Source organism: Podarcis pityusensis (genome assembly GCF_964106645.2).
Source record: "Podarcis pityusensis genome assembly, chromosome: 3".
NCBI classification, from domain to species: domain Eukaryota; kingdom Metazoa; phylum Chordata; class Lepidosauria; order Squamata; family Lacertidae; genus Podarcis; species Podarcis pityusensis.
Window position 1 is genome coordinate 52,637,291 of NC_138026.1, and position 23,169 is coordinate 52,660,459.

Genomic DNA, 23,169 nt, shown 5'->3' on the forward strand with positions numbered 1-23,169 from the left:
TCCGAGGTTAAAAGGAGTAAGCATATTTTCAAGAGTGATAAACTGTCAAAACACAATACTTTTTCATAGAATTGTAGAGTTGGGCGGGCCCTGGAGGGCCATCTAGTCAAACCCCCTGCATTGCAGGAACCATAGCCGAATAATTCCTTTCCAATGTTCATGAGGAGTGCAGAGTTATGAGGAAATGTGTTCATGATTTGGACCCCACAAACATAATAGAACAGGAATGTCCTTCAGATGTTGCTCAACTCCAAGCTCCATTAGCTTCAGTCAGTTTAGTCGATGGTCAGGGGTGATAGAAGTTAGAATCCAACATCTGTAGGCCACTACATTGCTATCCTTGTAACAGAAGCAACCCTAGTAACATGGCAGTAATTTGGCAACACCACTGCGAAAGCAGGATAAAAGGCAGGCCATTGATCTGTGAAAATTACTTAGTATTAACAACAGCTGGACAAAGGAGACTTAAAATGCACCTTCATGTAGGGCCAGCAGCTAAATTTAATCAGTTATTCAGGGTAGGGCTGGTATTCTACAGCATGTGTCATGCTGAATGCAAATACATAGTTTGCTGCAAATGCAATCTACTCTTTTCCCTTGGAAGGTTTTCATAATTTCCTTTGTCCTTCCGGGGCTTCCTGATGAAGCGGTAACAACATAATATATCACAGCACACAGAAGACATTGTGGTAGGCTGTGCCCAAAATATTAAATATTCTATTCAGTTTGCACGAAGTGTACCACATGTTTCATAATCAGGTTCTTTAACCATGAAGACCATGGAGAATAACAAAATTCTGGAAAAGATATAAACAACAAATGCATAATTCAAAACACAAATGTAAGAGTCTAGTCTAGTTGCATGAGGGATTAATAATAACTTTTTATCTATTTGAAAAAGACAAGGACAGAATAAATTGCAGATGCTATTTTATATATATTTTTTAAATCTCTTGCCTCCAGTTACCTCAGCCTATCAAACAAACTGCATGCCATGTGACTGCACTAAAACTTCTGGTATTGTTTTAGTATATAAAGATAATAATGTATACTCCAGTTTAATATTTATACCATCTTCTAAGATAACCTATGTAGCTTATGTTGCAAAAGCAAACAGAATTATTTTTGCAGATTCAAAAGTACTACATTGCCATTTCCCATAGCAAATATATGGTGTGTGGATGACATTTAAACATTGTAACATGAATCAGAAAAACTGGTTCCTTGTATGTGAGAAAATGTATATGTCACACACACTCTTTACATGGCGATTGTACCACCAACGTACATGTCATAATGGTCAGCAATGTAGTGCAGGGGAAACACAGGGGAGATGGCAAGACAGGAGTCAGCAAACGTTTTCAGCAGGGGGCCGGTCCACTGTTCCTCAGACCTTGTGGGAGGGCAGACTATATTTTGGGAAAAAATAATAATGAACGAATTGCTATGCCCCACAAATAACCCAGAGATGCATTTTAAATAAAAGCACACATTCTACTCATGTAACAGCATCAGGCAGGCCCCACAAATAACCCAGAGATGCATTTTAAATAAAAAGACACCTTCTACTAATGTAAAAACATGCTGATTCCTGGACCGTCCGCAGGCCGGATTGAGAAGGCGATTGGGCCGCATCCGGCCCCCAGGCCTTAGTTTGCCTACCCATGTTTTAAGACTTTTTCCACAGTGGGAGCAATGGCATCATCTTCTCACTCTCTCATGCAATTGTCAGATCCTCCTTTCTCTGGCAAGTAAATAAGGTGATATGGAGGCTTTCAATTTTTACTTATTGTTTGTGCCAGTTTAATACAGTATAGGGAAATCAGAGAGTGAGGGATGTAATCAAGACTTGATAGTTCTTTCCTTTGATTTTTTTTTTAAAAAACTTAATATGGTCACACTTCTTTGCAAGACTGTTTGCATTTCTAATTTAAAAGGTTGAAAATCAGCTGACTGAAGATCTTTCATCAAAGCTCAATATATTTTACAAGGATCTATGTAGTTTGAAGGAAGCATCCCGAGTTCAACTGAGTTCAAGCTTCAGCCAATATGATTGTAATTGAGAGCTTCCTTTTTAGTTCCTAGAAGTGGCATGGTTCAGTGTGGTTCACGTGCATGTTCCCTAATATTCAGTAGTGGCTACTTTGATTGTCTCCTTTCTCATAATACCAAAAAACGTACTTACGAAAACACTAAAATTTAGCAGCATATGAGCAAGTAAAATGGGCAGTGGAGACCTATATCCCCCTCCACATTTTCATAGACAGGCAGGCTGAGTGAGTTCAACAGTTCAATGAAGAAAATAATCAAATAAAGCAGAAAGTCCTCCAAACGCTTGATAATGTTTTCATTTGACTCCTTAGCTTTTTTGCACATTTTGTTGTTTTGGTAACCATAGTCCTACTTCTGAGCTAAAGCTTTATTTAACACACCTAGAATACAATAATAAATATATGGTTGTTATGGTCGGAAGCTGAATTAGTGGGCTGTCTGGCTAAGCAGTGGAATTGCTATTCTGAAGAAATCCCTCCCAACCTTGTCTGAACTTAATTATATTAAACTAAGCTATTGTGCTCGTAGTCTAACTTTTTGACCTCATGTCAAAAAAAAGAATAATCTAACTTTTTGACCTCATGTAAAAAAAAAAAAAAATCACCAATGCAATTGCCTGAAAGGTGTGTGTGTCTTATTTTGGTAAAGTTGAAAAGGGCACCTGAACTTCAGGTGGGTTTCAAAGCCCACATGCAGTAAATAATGAGTCCTGCCTGGAGCTCTCCAGGCACTTTCACAGTTGTGCTCAGCAAAGGTCAGGAAAAGAAAAGAGCTCATCAGAGAATATTTGGCCACATTAAACTATTCCAGCATAGCAGAACCTGACAAATGACACCCTTGGGTGCTGAAACAATGTGTGAGGGTGCTGGGGGGGGGGGGGAACTAAGCCATATGCAAACTTCCCAGAGAGGTCTAGCAAGACACAGGAGATAGAAGTGTGGGCTTATTTTGCAATGGTTAGTCCTCCAATGAAGAACTGTGCGGAGTACTTAATAAATGTGGTAAAAGATTTGGAATGCATCAAGTAATAATAAAGTACTTGGGTTCAGCACACAAAAGTGTTTTTCACATGTTAAGAACCTTCCATCAAGAAAACTCTCTTTACTAAAGTCACTGTTGAGAAAATAGCAGAAAGTACGAGGGCAGGGAATTAGATCATGTGGCCATTCAAATGTTTGTTGAACTCCAGTTCTCAGCAAGACCAATGGACAGGGATGATGGGAGTTGAAAGCCAGCAACACCTGGAGCAGCACAAGTTCCCCATCTCTGTAATACGATGATGAGAGTAAACCATATTGAAGCTGGATAGTGGGAATAACTTATTATTAAAAAATAGTTGGACAATGGCACAAATTTCCAGATAAAATATAAATTCACCACAGGTTTTTAAATAAAGACTTGGCGGAGTATACTGTGTCAAGTGGTGACTTGACCATCACTTGAGATTTCATAACTCTCAGCTTAGTAAGAATGAATATGAAACAAGTTCTGCTGGCTTTTATAAATCAACTATCATTTATCATATCCCCGTCTTCCCACACTTCTCCCTAAATTATCATTATTCTTATCTTTTTCAAACAGAATAAAACCACACTGACAAGATGGTGCTGCCATTGCATTTTATTGCAATAATCAATCAATATATCTATCAATCATCACTTCAAAGCAGCCCTGAAAAAACACCCCTATCTTAGACTTAACTCATCTTTGAACTTGCTTACTCAGCCTGCCCACTTTACAGATGGTTTTCCAAGCCTGCTTACCTGCTTGTTGGCTTTGACCTTGCACATACCACACTCTCCCCTACTTATTTCCTTTCCCTTTGCCCAACCCTACAAAGAACTGAGTTTGTCCTTTATTCTAAAAATGTGTCAGCATTGTAATTTATCAAATAAACAAAAAGCCATTCCCTTCGTCTATACATTAAATCATGCATTCAGCCCCCACTGCTCTTAAATGGCAATGCATTCAATGAAATTGCATGCAAAACATACACTGGCAAGTCATGGCAAGACATACAATGAAATAAGGACAAAAGAAATCAGAAATTCAATGCTGGGAATGAATGGTGCAGTGGAGGAAGAAAAGAAAAATTAACAATAGTTTCTCTCCCCTTCATTTATTTTCTCAGGCTATCTGTCTTTTCCTAAGTAGTTTTGAATAGGACACTAGTAACAATTATCAGTACGGCCTTCCAAGTAGTTTTTTTTAAATAAAAAAAGTCTTCAAAAGTTCCTGAGCCCATTTTAAAAATTCAATAGGAATTTTAATTGACTATTAAATACAGTGCTATGCACAATAAGATCATTACTGCACTTCTATAGAAGAATACGAAAAGAAATGTGGTATTTTAGGGGTAGGGAAGAGAACCTGTCTTTTCAGGAGACATAAAAGCTGCTACAGCAAAAGAAACAATTATGCAGAAACAGCAATAGCAGAATAGTGTGTTTGTTTGTTTGTGTGTGTTTGTTTAAGTGTAAATGCTTACATTTGTTTCTCTTCCTCTGCTCCATCCTAAGTATCAACTCTTTCTCAATATAATATATGGAGTTATTAGGTAAAATAACTTTTCCCAGTTGTAGTTGCTTATGGATCTGTAGTCAATTGTGGATCTTTCTGCTTCTTTATTTTATTCTGTTCTTAAACAAAGGTAAATACTTTACTAATTAAAATGGGGAATGGATTTTCAAGGGCAGTTGTGTAACTCATGCTGTTATCCTCATTATTAACAGCAGGAGAATATATTTCAAAGCCAACAGAGGGTCTATCAACTGACCTCTCTTCCCTTTTTTTGCCATAGTGGAGCATGCTCAACAGCTCTTCTGAAAAAGTCCCAGAAGTCTGTCTGGAAGAGTAAACAGAGGGGCTGCTCTAGAGGAGTTCAGAGGAGGCCTGGATATTTGTTTTCAGCTATAAGATGGGTGGCATCAGAACTGCCAGCAGTACATGTGAAAAGGACTTACTAGACCAGAAGATAAACATGAGTCAGCAGCGTGATGTAGCAGAAGCTGCAGCAACAGAAGTACGGTGTCCAGATCAAGAGAAATAATAGTACCACTCTGTTCTGCCTTGGTTGGACCACAACTGGAATACTGTGTGCTATCATTCCTCATCTTCAGTTTTCCAAAAACTTGCTCAACTTCTGACCAAAATTTCTGGTATCCTTCCAAATGATGACAGAAATATTTAGGAATTTCTCTCTGAAGTATAAGTGTACACTTCTTGAAATTCACATTGTGATGTATTTGAATACTGTGCAAGTTGTATAAAACTCATTAGAGAAGATAAGTGTCTGGTGGCCTTTTGTTTTCATTGAAATGATTGCCCACCAGACAATAAAGTCTAGAAGACAAGACACAACTCTAGAAACCCACTTGGTATGATACTCTAGTCACAAGATACAGTCTATGCACATTGTTTCCGGTCTCAAAGGGCTTTATTAAAAATTGAAAGCATATGCAATAGCTGCTGAATTGGATAAGGTTTGATTGGGTCCTCCAGGGATAATTGTACATAACAGGCTGTTTTCCCTTTCTAAAAAGAGACCCTCTGCTCTCCTTCCTTTGACTGTGGCAAGCCTTTGCAATGCTGATGGACATTATTGTAATACCAATTTAATATATGTGTATACTATGTAGGTGTGGAGCATGTATTTGCTTGTTTAGACACTACAGGACATCTTTCATTGTTGAAATAAAAAAAAATGAAACAGAGAGATGAAGAACCTGTTATGTTTGTAATGGAAGAACTCATAGTCAAAAAGAGCCACACTCAAAAATCCCAGTTCTAATTGAGTGGGTCTGAGAACAGCACATGCTACTGACCCCACACAATTAAACAGTGAAGCAAACCAGCCAAATACAGACCCTCAGGGCACATAAGGCATATATCCTGGTTATTTTAAAAATAAAAGAAAAATCAAGACTTTATCATGGTGTTAAAAAAAAGACAGGGAAAAAGCAGTACAAAACAAACAAAAAACAGGGGCCACATCATTACCTCACATAACAAAATACATTCCCAAGAGACTATACAGTGAATTAGAAGTTACTACAAAAATGGACCTGATACAGAAAGAATACAAAATAAATTATAAATGCCAAATCCATATTTCATTGAGACTTGCCATCCCTGTGATTGACCGATCCTGTAAGTAAGAAATGGCCAGCAAATGGAGGCAAAATCCATAAGTTTACCTGCACCCTGAGATACCCTTGTTGTAAGTCAATTTCTGAGAAATGAGAATAAACATGTTATTGAAACAAATATTTGAAGAAAACCCCCTTTTTCTGAAAGGAGGGCTCCTTTCAGCCCTGCAATATGGTCAAACAAGCCCCTACTAACAGAAAAATTATAACAGGTTTACATATTAAGTCTTTACTGTATTTGACTAATCATAAATTTACAAAGGACACACACTGGGGGTTAAAGGCACTGGTACACTGGTGCACCTATTATTTCAGAAATGTTCTTCATTACCTCTTCCCAAAATTTGTACACAAATGTACACATGTGCAAGACCACCAAATGTTCCAAACAGTATATTGGATATTTTAAAGATGCGGCTGCATTAGGTGAATCAAAGGGGATGTACTTTCAAACTAGGATGGTCAAAAGATAGCCCACCTAATGCCCCCATTCATTTTAAATGATTTATTTATGACATTTGTATTCTGTCCCATAAGATATAGTTCTTTGGGTGGCTTAGAAACACGTAAGGTGTGCTGTCTATAGGTTTTGCCTACAGTTTTGCTTGTAAAGAACAGAAAATGTCTATTAATAGTTGCATGCAGGAAAGTCATTTTACACTTTAACACTTTCTTTGGATTTTATATGTGATATAATCCTCTTTTCTATTCAGAAAAAAATGAAGTGGCTAATAACAAAACAGAAAAAGTAATAAAAAGCAAAATATCAAGTCAGCAAAAACATAGCATTCAAAATACAAAAAAGCAGCAGCAAGAAAGCAAAAACAAAATAAATAGAAATCCATGTAAAGCTACTGGCAGAAAACTGCAGCCAGGCAGGAATGTGTCCTAGCCAATAACTTTCTAGACAATGTATTAGGTCAGCTTGTGTGGCAAAATATACAGTCCTTGGCCCACTCTCTTTATAACAGAGTGATTTCCGAGATCACACACTGTTTTAAAGCTAGTTGAGTCATTCAGTCAAGGGGTTAATTGCTTCTGTTTCTACCTGGCTTAACAGCTTGCCTCTTCTCTTTGGCTGCACCTATCAAGTCAGTCTGTTAGGCCCCCACAACACTTACAAATCGTGTCCAGCCATCTTTCAGACCAGCTGAAGTAAAATGCAGAAAGCCATTCCTAGAACGAGTCATGCTTCCTTTCATAAGCTATGCAGCTATGCTTATGAGGGGAAATACCTAACATCAAACAACAAACACATTAATTGGCTCTTGTCAAAGGCATGCTAATGGCACCAAAACAACTTGCCAAAATAATGCAAAATAAAGAGTAACTAAGGGAAGTGAGGTCAAAACTTGAACAAAACTTTGGCATCAGTTTGTAGGGAGCCTGAATTTGGGGGTCACATGTTACTGAAGCTGAAGTGAGGCCTTATTGCCTGGCGTCTAAGCAATCTATGTTCTAGAGCCCTTGCCAATATCAAAGGCTCACGGAACTTCAGCCCTGAGTGTCCTAGCACAGCAGTCTTATACCTTTTACAACCCAAGGCCCACTTTTAACTCAAGTTTACATTTGGAGACATATTTCTTTTTTAACCATGTATTTGCATCGTGGTAGTTCTGCTGTTGTGACACACCTTAGATCAGGATGTGACCTAGTAGCAGATCTTTACCCACAGCTGAAGATCAATGCTCCCATTACTAATGGGGTAGAAATTTGATTCCATTTCAATTTAAAGGTGAGCAAAACTTGAGCCTTTGCTAGACAGCATTAATAATTTCTGTGTAGTTTTTTGATAAATTGATTTGGATATGTCAGTGCCAAGAAACCTCTCTTGGAGGAAAAAGTTCATATTTACTTATGTCTATGTTAAATAGGGGGTAGACATAGCAGACGACACAGCTATTCTTCAAAGCAGCTCTTTATTTGTAAGCTGGAACAGAACTGAACAGCAAACAGCTCAGCCGGCCTGCTTTTATAGGCAACCAGCTGTCAACATTGTAGCAACAGCAACCCAGGGTTTCCCGCCTAAAGTAACTGACGTGGACCTGAGTGAAAACTATATACACGATACTCCTGGTGGCCAGGGTGAGAACTTCAATGCATAACACCCTAAGAAAGTTATATAAATTTCATAATACCAGTTATTTCATAATGACATAATTATACCAGTTAATGAGGGCCCGAGCTGCCTCCACAACTATTGTAGTAGATGGCCTGCTGCTGATTTATACCGTAGAGGACTTGACCCTCTTATTTAAACTTATTCTGTTGTAGTGACTTTAGACTGTAGCATTTTCTTTGCTTTGTATTGATGTTAAGTGCTGAAATGTGCATAATGAAAGGGCCAAGATGAAAGGAAATGATAAAAACCCTGTATAAAATATCAGCTAGTAACAGTAATTACAAGCATCAAAATGAAAATGAAAATTTGATATAAACATGAGTAAGTAATGATACAATACTAAAAATAACCACCTTTGAATCAAGCCATTCTACATCAGTAGTCATTTCAATAATATGGACAAAGGGGCAGGGGAGAGAGGAAATTAAATATTAACTATAGTTTAGAATTGATTCCACTACCTTCATTTGTAGAATTTCCTTCCTACAGAGGTTTGTTTGGCAGGGCTGACCCAAGACATTTTGGCACCTGAGGCTGCCCCCACCCCCAATACTGTCTCCCTCCCTGCCAGGGAAGAAGGGATGAGGGAAGAACTACATCAGAAACAAGAGGGGAAGAAAATTTGACATTGGGATCTGTTGTTCCAGTGGATCCTCCCGCATGAGGCATTCATCTCACTTTTCCTCATGGATGGGCCAGCCCTGGAGCTTAGGGACATTCATGCTATAGTTTCTGCCATATGCTGAAGATGCACCTCTTTACTGTAGCCTTTGACACTTGAAAAACATATTTTTAGGATCCATCCTATTCTGGCTACTATAATTTGCTTTAAATTTACTTCATATTGTATTTTTAAATTGCAGAGATCAGCCCTGTGACCTTATGCACCTGTGTTTGGACACAATCCCAGTTTAGGTATAGTTACTGCCACCCATAATTCTGATCTCTTCTTGTTTGTGTGCGTTTTTTTGTTGTTTTTTTTTTGCTTTGATGCCTGCATGGAAGAGGTGCACTCTACAAAGAAGCTCGCTTTAGCAGGTCAGTGAGCCCTTGAAGCATCTAGGGAAATGCTACATGGGCACCACTTTCTTCCCATATATGTCAATGCTGGGGCATGTGGGTGTGTACAAAAAGTGAGGATACCCTTCTTCATGTTTCACTGCAGAAGATCCCACACAGTCACGATATACATGAGAGATATCAAAAGTCACACATCAAGTGTTGTGGAGCCAAATAATTGAACTAAACTCACTTGCCTTTAATCTCACATTTGTTTCATCACATTTATTTATCTATAAAATTTATATTAACATTACAGCAATTTGCCATGGTATGTAAGTCTGCAAGTCAGTACAGTGGTACCTCGGGTTACAGACGCTTCAGGTTACAGACGCTTCAGGTTACAGACTCCGCTAACCCAGAAATAGTACCTCGGGTTAAGAACTTTGCTTCAGGGTGAGAACAGAAATCGCACGGCAGCAGCGCAGTGGCAGCAGGAGGCCCCATTAGCTAAAGTGGTATCTCAGGTTAAGAACAATTTCAGGTTAAGAACAGACCTCCAGAACAAATTAAGTTCTTAACCCGAGGTACTGTACAGTGTTCCTTATTTCTTTCTATTGTTTCTTAATTTATATTGAACAGTCTCCTTTCAGAGCTCTGGCTATACACCATGACACTGCCCAGAAACAGTGCCTCTGTCTAAGGCTGCAACCCTATACCCACCCATTGAACTCAACAGAATTTACTTCTGAGTATACACATTTAGGACTGCACTGTTTATTGACAGTCTTGTTATGCCACTTATTATATTTCATTTAACTGTCAAAAAGGTGGTGATGGTGTGGCAGAGCAGGATGGCACTTCCTCTGTTGCCTCAAGTGCCAAAAAGGGGCATACCACCCCTGAACTCAGGATTCAAGAATTTACAGCTGTTAGTTCTGAGAGAAGGCAGGCAAGGACCCACAGCCTAGGTGGGGCCAGCAAGCTTGGGGAGTAGATGTGTGATTCCTCAGCTGGAGTAGGCTCAGAGCAGGAGGGGGGGGGTCATATGCCTCACCAAGCCCAGAAGGTATAACAGGAAAGCTGTCTTGGCCAGGCCTGCATCCGATGTGGTGCAAAACACTAGCAAAAGTCCCACTGCAACGTTTGATGGTTTAAACTACACATTTCATGGTGCCCCACAAAATGAGCCCTCGGCCCCTTAACCAGCGGGGTCAAGATTTTGCCGAAAACCCAACATTGTCTGATTCACCCCAGTGTTTTTCTTCCAATCCCCTTCTCAATGTGCCTAATTTTAATTAATCAATTTTAATCTAGCATGTAAATTCTCAAAACTTGCTTATTTAAACATTCAGCATTTTTTGTACAATCTAATTTATTCTCAGTAACCAAAATTATATTATCAACGTATTTAAGCAGAAAAGTTATTTTCCCATTTTGTTGTTTTTGCCATGAGACATCAGTTGAATTGGGCCCCACATAGCACCTAAATTATTTAATTCAGTATTTGAACGATTGGTATTAGTAATTGTATTATAAATTGGTATTGTTATAATGAGGCTATTATTGGATTGTAATTGAAAACTAATAATTTTTTTTAAAAAAAATCTCAATAATGAAAATTGGAAAAATCAGAGATGGAACGTAAATGGTTTAAATAATAAAGCAAAAAGAAATAATTGCATGGAATAGCAGAAAGGCAAAGGAACCAGAAAATGTGTGGAAGGGAAGTCATATGGTATATGTATACATGCTGTATTTGGTACGAAGTTGTAAGTGTGATGGGGGGGGGTTAAATATGATCTCTGTTCCTGGTTTTGAAAATGCAATTAAAAAAAAAACTTTCAAAAATACTGAAAATAGAAAATCCTGCACTTAGGTTGCGAGCTGTTTGTGTCATGTGGGTAAGACATAACAACAATATAATTGATTGGGAAGTTGCTGTGGGTTACAGAAACTACTGTAAGGTTGGATAAGAAATTTCTGAACTACAGCCTCAACCAGGGAAATTGTAATGGCCAAAGGAAAAAGCCTTTTGACAGGCATAATTGGCACTTTGGCCCTCCCACCTGCTATTTTTGGGTAGCCAATTACTTCCTTGAGGGAAGGATCAAATTAAACTGCAGGTGGCAAATCCCATACTGGGTAATTCCTCTCTCCCAACCTGCAGAAGTAAATCAACCCCCATTCTTTTTTTTATTCAGACACAAACAGGATATGGTTACGAATTGACAACAGGGGCAAGATAGAGCAGCTGGAACAAACTATTCATGTCATACGTAATTTTGGTAAGTGAGGTGGGTGCTATCTGTTGAAGCCAAACCTATGGACAAAGGGGAGGTGGTGGTAGGCCTTTGTTTTTCTTGTTGTGATAAAATGTGGTGCCTTCGTCTTCCATTTTTATAACCAGCAGAATTGCAAACTTGGAATTAAACAGTGACCTTTCTAAACACTCAGATTATGACCAAATTTGGGGAAGAGGGACTTGAGCAGTTACCAGCAATAAAGCATACCGAACATTTTCTGAGAGAGAGAAGGGAAATTACAGTAGAACTCCCTTGCCAACATGGAAATGAAGTGCTGCCCCCTCTTGAAAACAACCACAGTGGAACAAATTACCGTAGGAGCAAGTACACAACATAACACTTAGATTTGGCATTGCACAGTAGGGTTGGGATGACTGCTTTACAGTTGAAATTATTTTCTTAGTCAAGTCAGCTGTTTGTAACCACAGCCATATATTGCAGAAATGATTTCACAAATATATAAGCACACCGAAAGAAGCATGACAGTGACACATATGGGTATGAGTATTAAATACTTCATAGCATACAGCCAGATATTTTATTTTACTTATGATGTTTAAGTTTCACCATCCCTCCAAGGAGCTTAAGGTAGCATACATGACTCTTACTTCATAACACCCCTGTGAGGTAGGTTAGGTGCAGACAGTAGGTGGCCCTAGTCTCTCAGGTCCTAGTCCATGACTACACCACATTGGCATTGATAGTAAACTGCAGAAAACAACACAGATTGTACCATTAGGAAGCCACAGACAGTACTTACTGACTGTTGTATTTGGGCTAGATCTGAATGCAAACCCTTGAACTAATGCTTGTGGCAAAATCTGACACGGACCATGTTGCATTATTAAGATGAACTGGAACTAGCCAGGTGTTAATTTGCAATCAATAAAGACTACAGGCTGCTTAAGTCTGTTTGTGTTTTCTTACCCTTAGAGAGATATAGGTAAAGTTACTGCCAGTTCTTCTCAGTCAAATCTTCATGCTAGTTGACTTACTAAACCACAGGACAAATCTGAGCAAAGCTTAGAGTGCACAAAAGGCCCAATAATAAATCACTTTGAATTGTATGCCAGTGCTATAGATAAGATGCTTAGTAAGAATACCAGAGTGGGAAAGAGTAGGAAGCGAGCAAGGGAAAAGTTTATTGAACTCCAATATTGGCTTCCTGTGCAATATTAGTTCTACTGAGTTAAGAAAACTTCTGATACCCCCTTGTGTTTCAACATTCCGTCATTTTAATGTTTGCAAATAGAAATTTCCCTTCCTGATATAAAAGGACTAAGTGAAAAATAAATGAAGCCAAGCAAGCATTGTACTTCTCTACTGAACTTGTCAGCTTTCACCTGCTGAATATACCATTCAGCTTTTGGGAACAGAGTGGCTTTGTTAAGTTTCTCTAAGCCTTCCTAATTATGTACATTTGATAGTGCAGAATTCTTTCATTTGAGACAGCTTATATTATCTGATGCAGCTCTTTCAAAACTATTCAGAAACATCATCTGCCAGGATCAAGAGTAATTGAACTGATATCTATTGGGTTTTATCTGCAGCTTTAGTGCATAATTTTTCATTTTCTTTAGAAGGCTTTTAACATAGAGACAGAGCGTTCCTACAGTCCCACAGAGGTGTTTTGACATTAGACTTAATAAAGCATGAAGAACTCATTAATAAATAATGTTCTGCTAGGTTAACAAATAAAACTGAATGCATTTGTTGGACCCAAGAGTAAATTGCATCAAACATGTGACTTGTTTAAAAGACTGCAATGGTTATTCTGTTGGAGCATTTGGCATGTCTCAACACATCAGTGCACTTTAAAAAAAAAAAATAATCACTTCAGAAGTTCATGTATCCGCAATTAGAACGTAGTCTGTCAGTTTGAAGATGCTTTCTGCTAGCCTGAAGTTTGTCTAAGTAAGCATCCATGATGCTGACAAAGAGGCAGTTAAGCAGCATTAGTAGTCTTTGTTGAGAGACTACCGCTCCCTGTCATTTTCAAAGTCAATTCATGAATTAATGGAATCATTCTACGTCAGAGCAAAAAGTTACATAATTTTATACTGCTTTTATACTCTGGACACAACTATCCCTTTCTGTTTCTAGTCAAACTTAGAATGCTATGTATGTACCAATCAAATCAGCATCCGGTTATAAGCAATGCAGTGTGCAGACTGGTGAGATCAGTACTAAGATGTTCATTCCAATGTGCTGTTGGAAGGACATTTCATTTACTCTTGTGGTTTGTGACAGAGCAAGTGTTAATTTCTCCTTCATGGATCACTGCCTTGTCGTGGCGAAGGGACTTGAACAGCTCAGAGAAGCTATGGGCTATGCCATGCAGGGCCACCCAAGAAGGACAGGTCATAGTGTAGATTTTTGACTAAACGTGATTCACCTGGAGCAGAAACCGTCAAGCCACTCCAGTATCCCTGCCAAGAAAACTTCATGGACAAAGACAAGAGGCATATAAAAGTTATGATGCTGGAAGATGAGCCTCTCAGGTCGGAAGGCATCCAACATGCTACTGAGGAAGAGCGGAGGACAAGCACAAGTAGATTCAGAGCTGATAAAGCGGCTGGGCCAAAGCCAAAAGGTTGCTCAGTTGCAGATATGCCTGGAAGCGAAAGGAAAGTCCAATGCTGTAAAGAAAAATATTGCATAGGAACCTGGAATGTAAGAACCATGAACCTTGGTAAGTTGGATGTGGTCAAAAATGAGATGGCAAGAATAAATATTGACATCCTGGGAATCAGTGAACTAAAATGGATGGGAATGGGTGAATTCAGTCCGGATGACCATCATATCTACTACTGTGGGCAAGAATCCCGTAAAAGAAATGGAGTGGCCCTCATACAACACCTTCTAGAAATGACACCAAAGAAGGATGTTCTTCTCATTATAGGGGATTGGAATGCTAAAATAGGGAGTCAAGAGATAAAAGGAACAACTGGCAAGTTTGGCCTTGGAGTTCAAAACAAAGCAGGGCAAAGGCTAATAGAGTTCTGTCAAGAGAACAAGCTGGTCATCAAAAACACGCTTTTCCAACAACACAAGAGAGGACTCTACACATGGACAACACCAAATGGGCAGCATCAAAATCAGATTGATTATATTCTCTGCAGCCAAAGATGGAGAAGCTCTATACAGTCAGCAAAAACAAGACCTGGAGCTGACTGTGGCTCAGATCATCAGCTTCTTATAGCAAAATTCAAGCTTAAACTGAAGAAAGTAGGAAAAACCACTGGGCCTGTAAGATACAATCTAAGTCAAATCCCTTATGAATACACAGTGGAAGTGAGGAACAGGTTTAAGGATTTAGATTTGGTGGACAGAGTGCCTGAAGAACTATGGATGGAGGCTCGTAACATTATACAGGAGGCAGCAACTAAAACCATCCCAATGAAAAGGAAATGCAAGAAAGCAAAGTGGCTGTCCAACGAGGCCTTACAAAGAGCGGGGGAGAGAAGGCAAGCGAAATGCGAGGGAGATAGTGAAAGATACAGGAAATTGAATGCAAATTTCCAAAAAATAGCAAGGAGAGACAAAATGGCCTTCTTAAACGAGCAATGCCAAGAAATAGAGGAAAACAACAGAATGGGAAAAACCAGAGATCTGTTCAAGAAAATTGGAGATATGAAAGGAACTTTTCATATAAAGATTACCATAATAAAGGACAAAAGTGGTAAGGACCTAACAGAAGCAGAAGACATCAAGAAGAGGTGGCAAGAATGCACAGAGGAATTATACCAGAAAGATATGGATGTTTCGTATACCCCAGGTAGTGTGGTTGCTGACCTTGAGCCAGACATCCTGGAGAGTGAAGTCAAATGGGCCTTAGAAAGCACTGCTAATAACAAGGCCGATGGAAGTGATGATATCCAGCTAAACTATTTAAAATTTTAAAAGATGATGCTGTTAAGGTGCTATACTCAATATGCCAGCAAGTTTGTAAAACTCAGCAGTGGCCAGAGGATTGGGGAAGATCAGTCTACATCCCAATCCCAAAGAAGGGCAGTGCCAAAGAATGCTCCAGCTACCAATTGCACTCATTTCACACGCTAGCAAGGTTATGCTTAAAATTCTACAAGGAAGGCTTAAACAGTATGTGGACTGAGAACTCCCAGAAGTGCAAGCTGGATTTCGAAGGGGCAGAGGAACCAGAGACCAAATTGCAAACATGCGCTGGATTATGGAGAAAGCTAGAGAGTTCCAGAAAAACATCTACTTCTGCTTCATTGACTACGCAAAAGCATTTGACTGTGTCAACCACAGCAAACTATGGCAAGTTCTTAAAGAAATGGGAGTGCCTGATCACCTCATCTCTCTCTTGAGAAATCTCTATTTGGTAGAAGAAGTGACAGTTAGAACTGGATATGGAACAACTGATTGGTTCAAAATTGGGGAAGGAGTATGACAAGGCTGTATATTGTTTCCCTGCTTATTTAACTTATATGCAGAATTCATCATGCGAAAGGCTGGACTGGATGAATCCCAGGCATCTGGTTGGCCACTGGTAAAGCAGGATGCTGGACTAATGGGCCAATGGGCTGATCCAGCAGGCTCTTTTTATGTTCTTATATTGACTCAGGAATCCAGTAATCCTGTACCTTCCTAAGTAACTGCTGTACATGCTTCTTGGATTCCTTTGTAGGAAACTAGGTTGAGTCTAGTTAATACCTCTGTGGAAGGCTTCCAGTTTTTGGCCATATGCACAGCACTAGCATAGTATACATTTAGCAGATAACTGGCAGGGAAAATGAAAGGAAAAGAGCTTAATAATGCCATATGCGTGCGCTCTCTCTCTCTCTCTCTCTCTCTCTCTCTCCCTCTCTCTCTGTGTGTGTGTGTGTTTAGAAGAGGATAGATGATGCCATGGACAGCATATGGAAACAATTTCTTTTACTTATCTCCATAAGCAGAAATATATCAGCTGCTATTCAAAAGAAGAGAGTTCATATCCTCAAATCAAAAGTGGCTTATAAATAAAATCCTGACACCGTGTGAAAACAGATCAGACACCCTTTTAAGAGATTGCAAAAGATGTTGAGACAGGAGAAAGGCCTTATAACAATATGGATGATCTACATACATTCTATTCAACTACAGAATTACTTTGTAGATCTGACATTATTGCTTTCTCAGTTGCATGCATATTCATTTGGGGGGAAATGCACAAAATATTTCAGCTAGAGTTAGAATATGAACTTGAACTACCACAATCCATCAAAAATTGTTAGAAAAATTAGAGAGTGAGAGAGCCATTATTTTAATATTTTCTCCTTGAATTACTAATTTAAAAGACATTTGCAATTAAACACCTTTAAGAAATAGTGAGATAATTTCACTGTATTTGAAGTGTTAAAATGTATTTGAAGTGCTATATAATTGCAGCTGGAGCATAAGATAATTTCTCCTGGCTCGGCCCCCATTTAAAAATTATTTTTGCAGAGAAATGTGTTATCAGTTATCTAGGGAAATAGTATTTCATTTTCAAGGAAGCAGATACCTGGTTTTTGTTATCTTAGTAAGAGACGCAGCTGTTTCAGTAAATCTCGCCAAGCTTATTAACATCTTTGTGCTGAAGTGTGGCCTACAAGTCTACAAAAAGGTGTCCTGGGGAGAAACACCAAATATGGAAAGTAGTAATCAGTCATGGTGATAATATACCAGTGTTCCCATTTCAGGGGCTCAGTGGGCTCTTCCTCAGTGGGCTTCCAATCCCACACACCAAAAGCATGAGGTGCTTGTCTTCACAACTGCACAGAAACATGCACAGGACTAGCAAAGGTACCTTGCCATACCAAGTACCAAGTACCAAGTATAATATATATGAAGATATATGAAACATACGAAGACACTTTATACTTTATCCAGTATATCTGAAGGAGCGTCTCCACCCCCATCGTTCTACCCGGACACTGAGGTCCAGCACCGAGGGCCTTCTGGCAGTTCCCTCACTGCGAGAAGCCAAGTTACAGGGAACCAGGCAGAGGGCCTTCTCAGTAGTGGTGGCCTCAATGTAGAACACCCTCCCACCAGATGTCAAAGAGAACAACAACTACCAGACTTTTAGAAGACATCTGAAGGCATCCCTCTTTAGGGAAGCTTTTAATGTTTGATGTATTACAGTATTTTAATATTTTTTTGGAAGCCGCCCAGAGTGGCTGGGGAAGCCCAGCCAGATGGGCGGGTGTAAATAATAAATATTATTATTATTATTATTATTATTATTATTATACTATGAGTCATTGGTCCACCCATCCCAGGATTGTCTATGCCAACTGACAGCTATCCACAAAGGCCTGAGACATAGGCATTTCCCATCCTTATTTTCTGAGATGCCAGGGACTGAACTGGAGCCCTTTATACAGTAGATGCAAAGCACATACTATACCTCTGAGCCATGAAGCCTTCCAGGGCACCTGCTTTTCTCCACTTAAAGTCAGTGCTACATCACTTAATGGGGAGAGTAATAAGCAGAGATGTTCTGCAGGCTTTTGCAACATTCTGTTTATATACACAGGACCTTCTGCTCCCTCTAGTATTATGGATGAATCTCTCCTCCACAGCCGGACCCTGAGTTATTATTATTATTAAATTAATTATGCAAAAGGCTTCCTCATCCTTCTCTTTCCTTTTTCTTGGTACTGCTTAGGATACACGCATTTAATTTTTAGACTGCATTATAAAAAGGGAAACGTGTGAAATCACAAGAGGCTGAAAGGTAGAAAACACTCCTTTATCCTTTCTCTTCCCCATATCTGGCATCACTGCCATCTACCTCTCAAAACTGGTTACTAGGTTTGGTTACTTATTTGGTATGGAAGACTGCAGTGGTCTGCCATTAACTCCCTGCCCATCTAATCCACATTTTTTATGTGTTTTATTCTGTCTGACTTAGAGACTTCGTAGAGACAAAACCAAAAATTCCTAGCTTGACTGTGCTTGACTGAGATGGGGACTTGGTGAGTGATTGGGCAGATGGAAACATCTTACTCCTGTATAGGAGTTGCTCTTCCACAAAACAAAATGTGACCACAGGGAGGGGGCAGCATTAAACAATTCATACTATTTCAGTGGCACAGTTTAAGCAGCACGAACACCTGAGCACAGACCACCACCATTTTCTTTCTTCCCATAGAGCCTCTAAAAAAAGATGACAGGCTGCTAGCATCCTTCCCAGAAACATCGTAATTCCCTTTCCTACATTTCATGTCTTTAGGATGAACCTCTTTGTAGAGATCTATACATAATTTGCACCTTTTGACAATTTTGGCTTGGGGTGTGTGTGAATGGCTATTTCAATAGAGTGCTGCATGTTATAAGCAATGCCATCATATAAACCACTTTGCATGTATTAAAAGCAAGTGCTTTATTAGATGGGGCAATTTAAGCACATTACTTTCCACTTGTGGAAGCTAGGAAGTGTTGCATTATGGATGAATTAGATTGTTGTATGTTTAAAGCATGTGTTACCTGGAACTGAGGTTTGCTAGATATATCACATTATAACATATACATCTGCATGATGATGGCAGGACCCCTGATGTGAGGAAGATAGGAAAATTATTATAATCTCCATTTCTAAATTGAATGAACATTTTGCTCAGCAGAAACCTCTTGACTGCAAATAGTCTGAGATTACATCCTGCTGTTTAAGGTACCTGTGTGTGTCTGTCTGCATGTGCATGTGTTTATGAGCACTCATTTATTTTTAAACTGAACATAGGTTTCTCACATTCCTTTAAATCAGATATCTTTGATATCCTATACTGTTAGAGCTACTCACATGTTGTCACAGACAGGTCATATTAGTGCAATAGCTATTTTATGATTTATTTATTTATTTGAATTATTTGTATTATTTGTATTATTCTGACCCAAGAGATGAGTCACTCTCCTACAGAAAAAGTACTCAAGCCTACCCTTATCAATCTCAGGATGAAACTCACAGCTGCCCTGATTGAAAAGGACATGAAAGAAATTATGCAACAAAAACTCATTTCAGTTCAACAGCTACAATAAAACTGGGGAATGGAGAATTACACAGAGGCTGCATTCAGACAAGAGATTAAGGCTTGGCTTAGTGCTACAGGAACAACAATCTCCCCTCATATCTCCCCTCTTGCATGGCCACAAGGATGATATTCAAATATTCCCATTACATTTTATATCAACTGCAGTTTAGGGGGTCATCTGAACTCTAAACTGTGGTTAATCTTAACTCTGGTTAATGAAAAGAAGCCACCTGCATAAACTATGGCTTGAGTTCAGTTTGTATCCACTGGCCAAAGTTAAGATTAACCCAGTTTGTCCATGTTCAAATAACGGCCAACTGTGGTTAATCTAAAACAGAAGTGAAAGGTCCTAAAGTCCTCCTCACAGTCACTTTCCACCAGAAGAGGAATGGAAAGCACCCAAGCCCAAACCTTGCTGCAGGTTGTTCTTGTAATGCTGAACTGGCCCATAGCCATCAAGGCCTACTCAACATTCAGAGCATCATGCCACCTGTTAATTTTGGTTAACAAGGCATATTAGAGGAAGGGAAACAAAAATTGTGCAGAGAGCAGCCTGCACTTTATTTCCACACAGGAAAAAAACAGGCAACGATAAATGACTCAGATTCCTATTTTGTTTTGATCCTTTATTGCTGTACAAAAGAGGTAGCCTTTGGTAGTTACTTCTACACAAGCCCATATTCTTCTCTAGAGAAAAAAAGAGAGGCTCTATTAAAAGGTATGAGCAGCGTGGGTAACAATGGGACAGCAATCTAGGAAAGTGATATAAAATTATAATGTGTCAATCCAAAGAAAACTAGTTACTGATTTAGAGATAAGAGGACAATAAGGGACAAAAGATGCTTTGTAGTGTTGGATTGCAAGAAATGAAACCAGGGTGGAAGAGAGACGGTTGTGGGATAGGGATGTTTGTGGTCACCAAAGGGTTATCTTCCCTCCCTTTTTCTATACACAGTGTTAAAGTGTTGTTTCATCTTTCTGTTTCTTTTCTATGTTTGCTAAGGGTTGCACATTAAGCTTCCTTAATGTGGGTTTTTCTGTCTCAGCCCCACTTTGTTGCGGTGGGGGCAAACAAGACATCCCTCTGTTGCTGGGTGGGTTAGTTTGGATGGCCAAGAATCTTCTTGGGCACCTCTTGGTCATTGGGGAGAATTTGATGTTGCAATTTATGATTGATGGCCAAGGGGCTATTTATTCCCTGCACGCAGTCTTGAGCTGCCTCTTTTCGCTGCGTGCATCGGATCACCCGCCCACCCTCCCTATATTTAGGGCTGTTTGTGTTGACCTTGCTATGCCTGTCATGGGATCATCTGCTTTGGGGCAGGGGCCTGGTAGGAATTTCTCCATTTGGCTGATTGGCCGGTGCCATTTGGTTTTTTGCCTACTGCATAGCAAAATTGTCACAACTTGTAAGGTTGTGGTTAGGCATTGGTTAAATTTGGTTGGTGGAGGGGGTATGGTTGGCTGTGCCTGCCCCTTCAATGCTGCTGCTGCAAGGGATTCCGTAAAAGGAATCCAGGGGCTCACTATACTCTTGTCCTGTCAAGGGGCTAGGGCCACGCAAGAGCCCCTGGGAGCATTTGGGGAGAGGTGAGGGCCTGGCACCCAGCTCTATTCTCTCCCCAAAATGTTTTCCCTTATTGACTTTCGCAGGCTTGCAGATGTCAGTTCTGTTCCTTCCTCTAGGTGGGAACAGTCGCGAACCAATGCCTAAGCAACCACTTACATTCTGTAATCAATAAAGTTGTGGCCAAAAGATTATGTCAAAAACCTTAAACAAAAATTCTGTGTGAATTGTGTTTTATTTGAGGGTGGCTTGGGGACCACGACATGCAAGAGAGTATTCTATGCTTCTTATTGAAAACATGGAGTTTACTACCACAGCTACATTTATTCAAAAGTAAATTCATTAATTTTTTTGTTAAACCAGTTACAATATTTCCCCATACCTGTTACCAGTTCCCATTGAAAGATCACTGACGTATTATTATTCACTTTAGAGCAGAGCTTTAGTTGCATACATTCATTGCTGCTCTGTTACATTTATTATGCAATCGGTTTTTTTCTCTTGTATTTGGAATAGCTAATTGATGCCATTGGGACATAAGTCTCTTCTGATAAAGGACTGCATGTTGTCTGTCTCTTATTTATGGTTTATAACAGGAGAAATAATATATACAGCATGCACACAGTAGTTACAGACATACTAAAAGGCAGACAGATTGAGTACCACAGTATAATTCTGCTGAGGGATTTATATGGTATCATTTACCACAAAGTGGAAATTACAATGTAGTAACTGCGAAGTTTTAGTTTTGTCTTTATTAATCACCATACTCCCATGCCTTATAATAGCCAAGGCAGAAAAAACTTAGAATAAATTATTCTCAGTCCCCTCCACACACCTGATTTTCAAAGTGCTTTGGCAGCAGAATACCTAGACTGGTGCAAAGGGAGCATTTTGAAACAAAGGCTGGTGTATTTTCTGCCTAGCAGACTTTCCAGCTCTTCGGCTGTTTATCATGGCATGTTTATGTTCTGCCTTACCCATTCTCTGCCCTACAGGGGCTATGAGAGTCTTTTAAAAGTAGAGGTGGAAACTTTAAATGAATTCACACATGCATGTTCCTAGCTTAAGAACTGCAACTTTGATTGGTAACTTGTATGTGTAAGTAGGCATCACGTATCAAATGTTGAATGAAAGCTGACCTAAGACTTCAAAACAAAACCCCACAGTTTAACTGGTAGAGGCAGTCCAGTGAACAACAGGGAGTCATCACATCCTGATGAGACACATTCAGTCCTATACATGTACATGCAGCACATGGTGGTTATACAGATTTAAAGTTAGGTCTGTCTCCTCCAAGTCTAACATTATAGTCTAACATTATAGTCACTGTTCCACTATGGAGTGTATGAGCAATAAATTGGAGAAAGAGAGAGAGAGGGGAGATATCAAAGGAAAAAAACCTTTTTAAAATGCTGATAAAGAACAGTACATTTGAAGTTTTTAGTTAATTACTTCCAACGTTCTTCAGTTAAGAATCTTTTGCAATGGGGAATATTCACTTGCCACTATGATAAGGTATCACATATATATCAAGTCAAACAAATACATTCATTTTCAGCTGCAAAAAGTGGGCAGTGTGAAATGAGATATGAGAACCCCCAAGGAAACGAGGGAGTATAAACAGCAGAGGCCAGAGAAAGCCCCAAAGTCCAAAAGTCCTTAACTAAGGTAAGTACACTGGAGGGACAGTAAGTGGCAAAACCTTCTGTGCCCCCTTTGCCATACATCACCTGGTGATCTCGTTAGACTAGTTTCTAATAAACATTGGGGTTTTCCCCTGCGGCATTAACAGCATGTATATAAACTATGGACCAGTAATTAATCTCTTAGGGCCAAGCTAGATACAACTTGGAATATCCATGATCAGATTGCCTGACATTTTTTTTTCTTCAGCTAAAAGCGGGAGTGGGGTGGAGTGGAGTGGTTCAGGGCAGCAGTGCAGAAGGAGGGTTTT

The 23,169-nt window shown here is 39.4% G+C and overlaps 2 protein-coding genes across 19 annotated transcripts in view; one reads left to right on the forward strand and one right to left on the reverse strand.

The window, feature by feature from the left end:
* Positions 1-23,169, forward strand: part of LOC308474315 (uncharacterized protein) — a 150,267-nt gene that overhangs the window by 102,302 nt on the left and 24,796 nt on the right. For 9 of the 13 annotated variants that reach the window (XR_013984649.1, XM_081000465.1, XM_081000458.1 and 6 more), the window contains one exon: positions 11,526-11,609. Coding sequence is in view for 8 of the 13 variants with exons in the window: in XM_081000465.1 (XP_080856591.1) it covers positions 11,526-11,609 (84 nt within the window). In the remaining 5 variants the exon portion in view is untranslated. Of the gene's footprint in view, positions 1-11,525; positions 11,619-16,481; positions 16,804-22,773; positions 22,884-23,169 lie in introns of those variants that run through there. The other 4 variants (XR_013984646.1, XR_013984648.1, XR_013984650.1 and 1 more) reach the window with 3 other exon arrangements.
* The window catches only part of HS3ST5 (heparan sulfate-glucosamine 3-sulfotransferase 5), a 141,093-nt gene that overhangs the window by 68,394 nt on the left and 49,530 nt on the right, over positions 1-23,169 (reverse strand). The gene's annotated exons all lie outside the window — the stretch shown is intronic.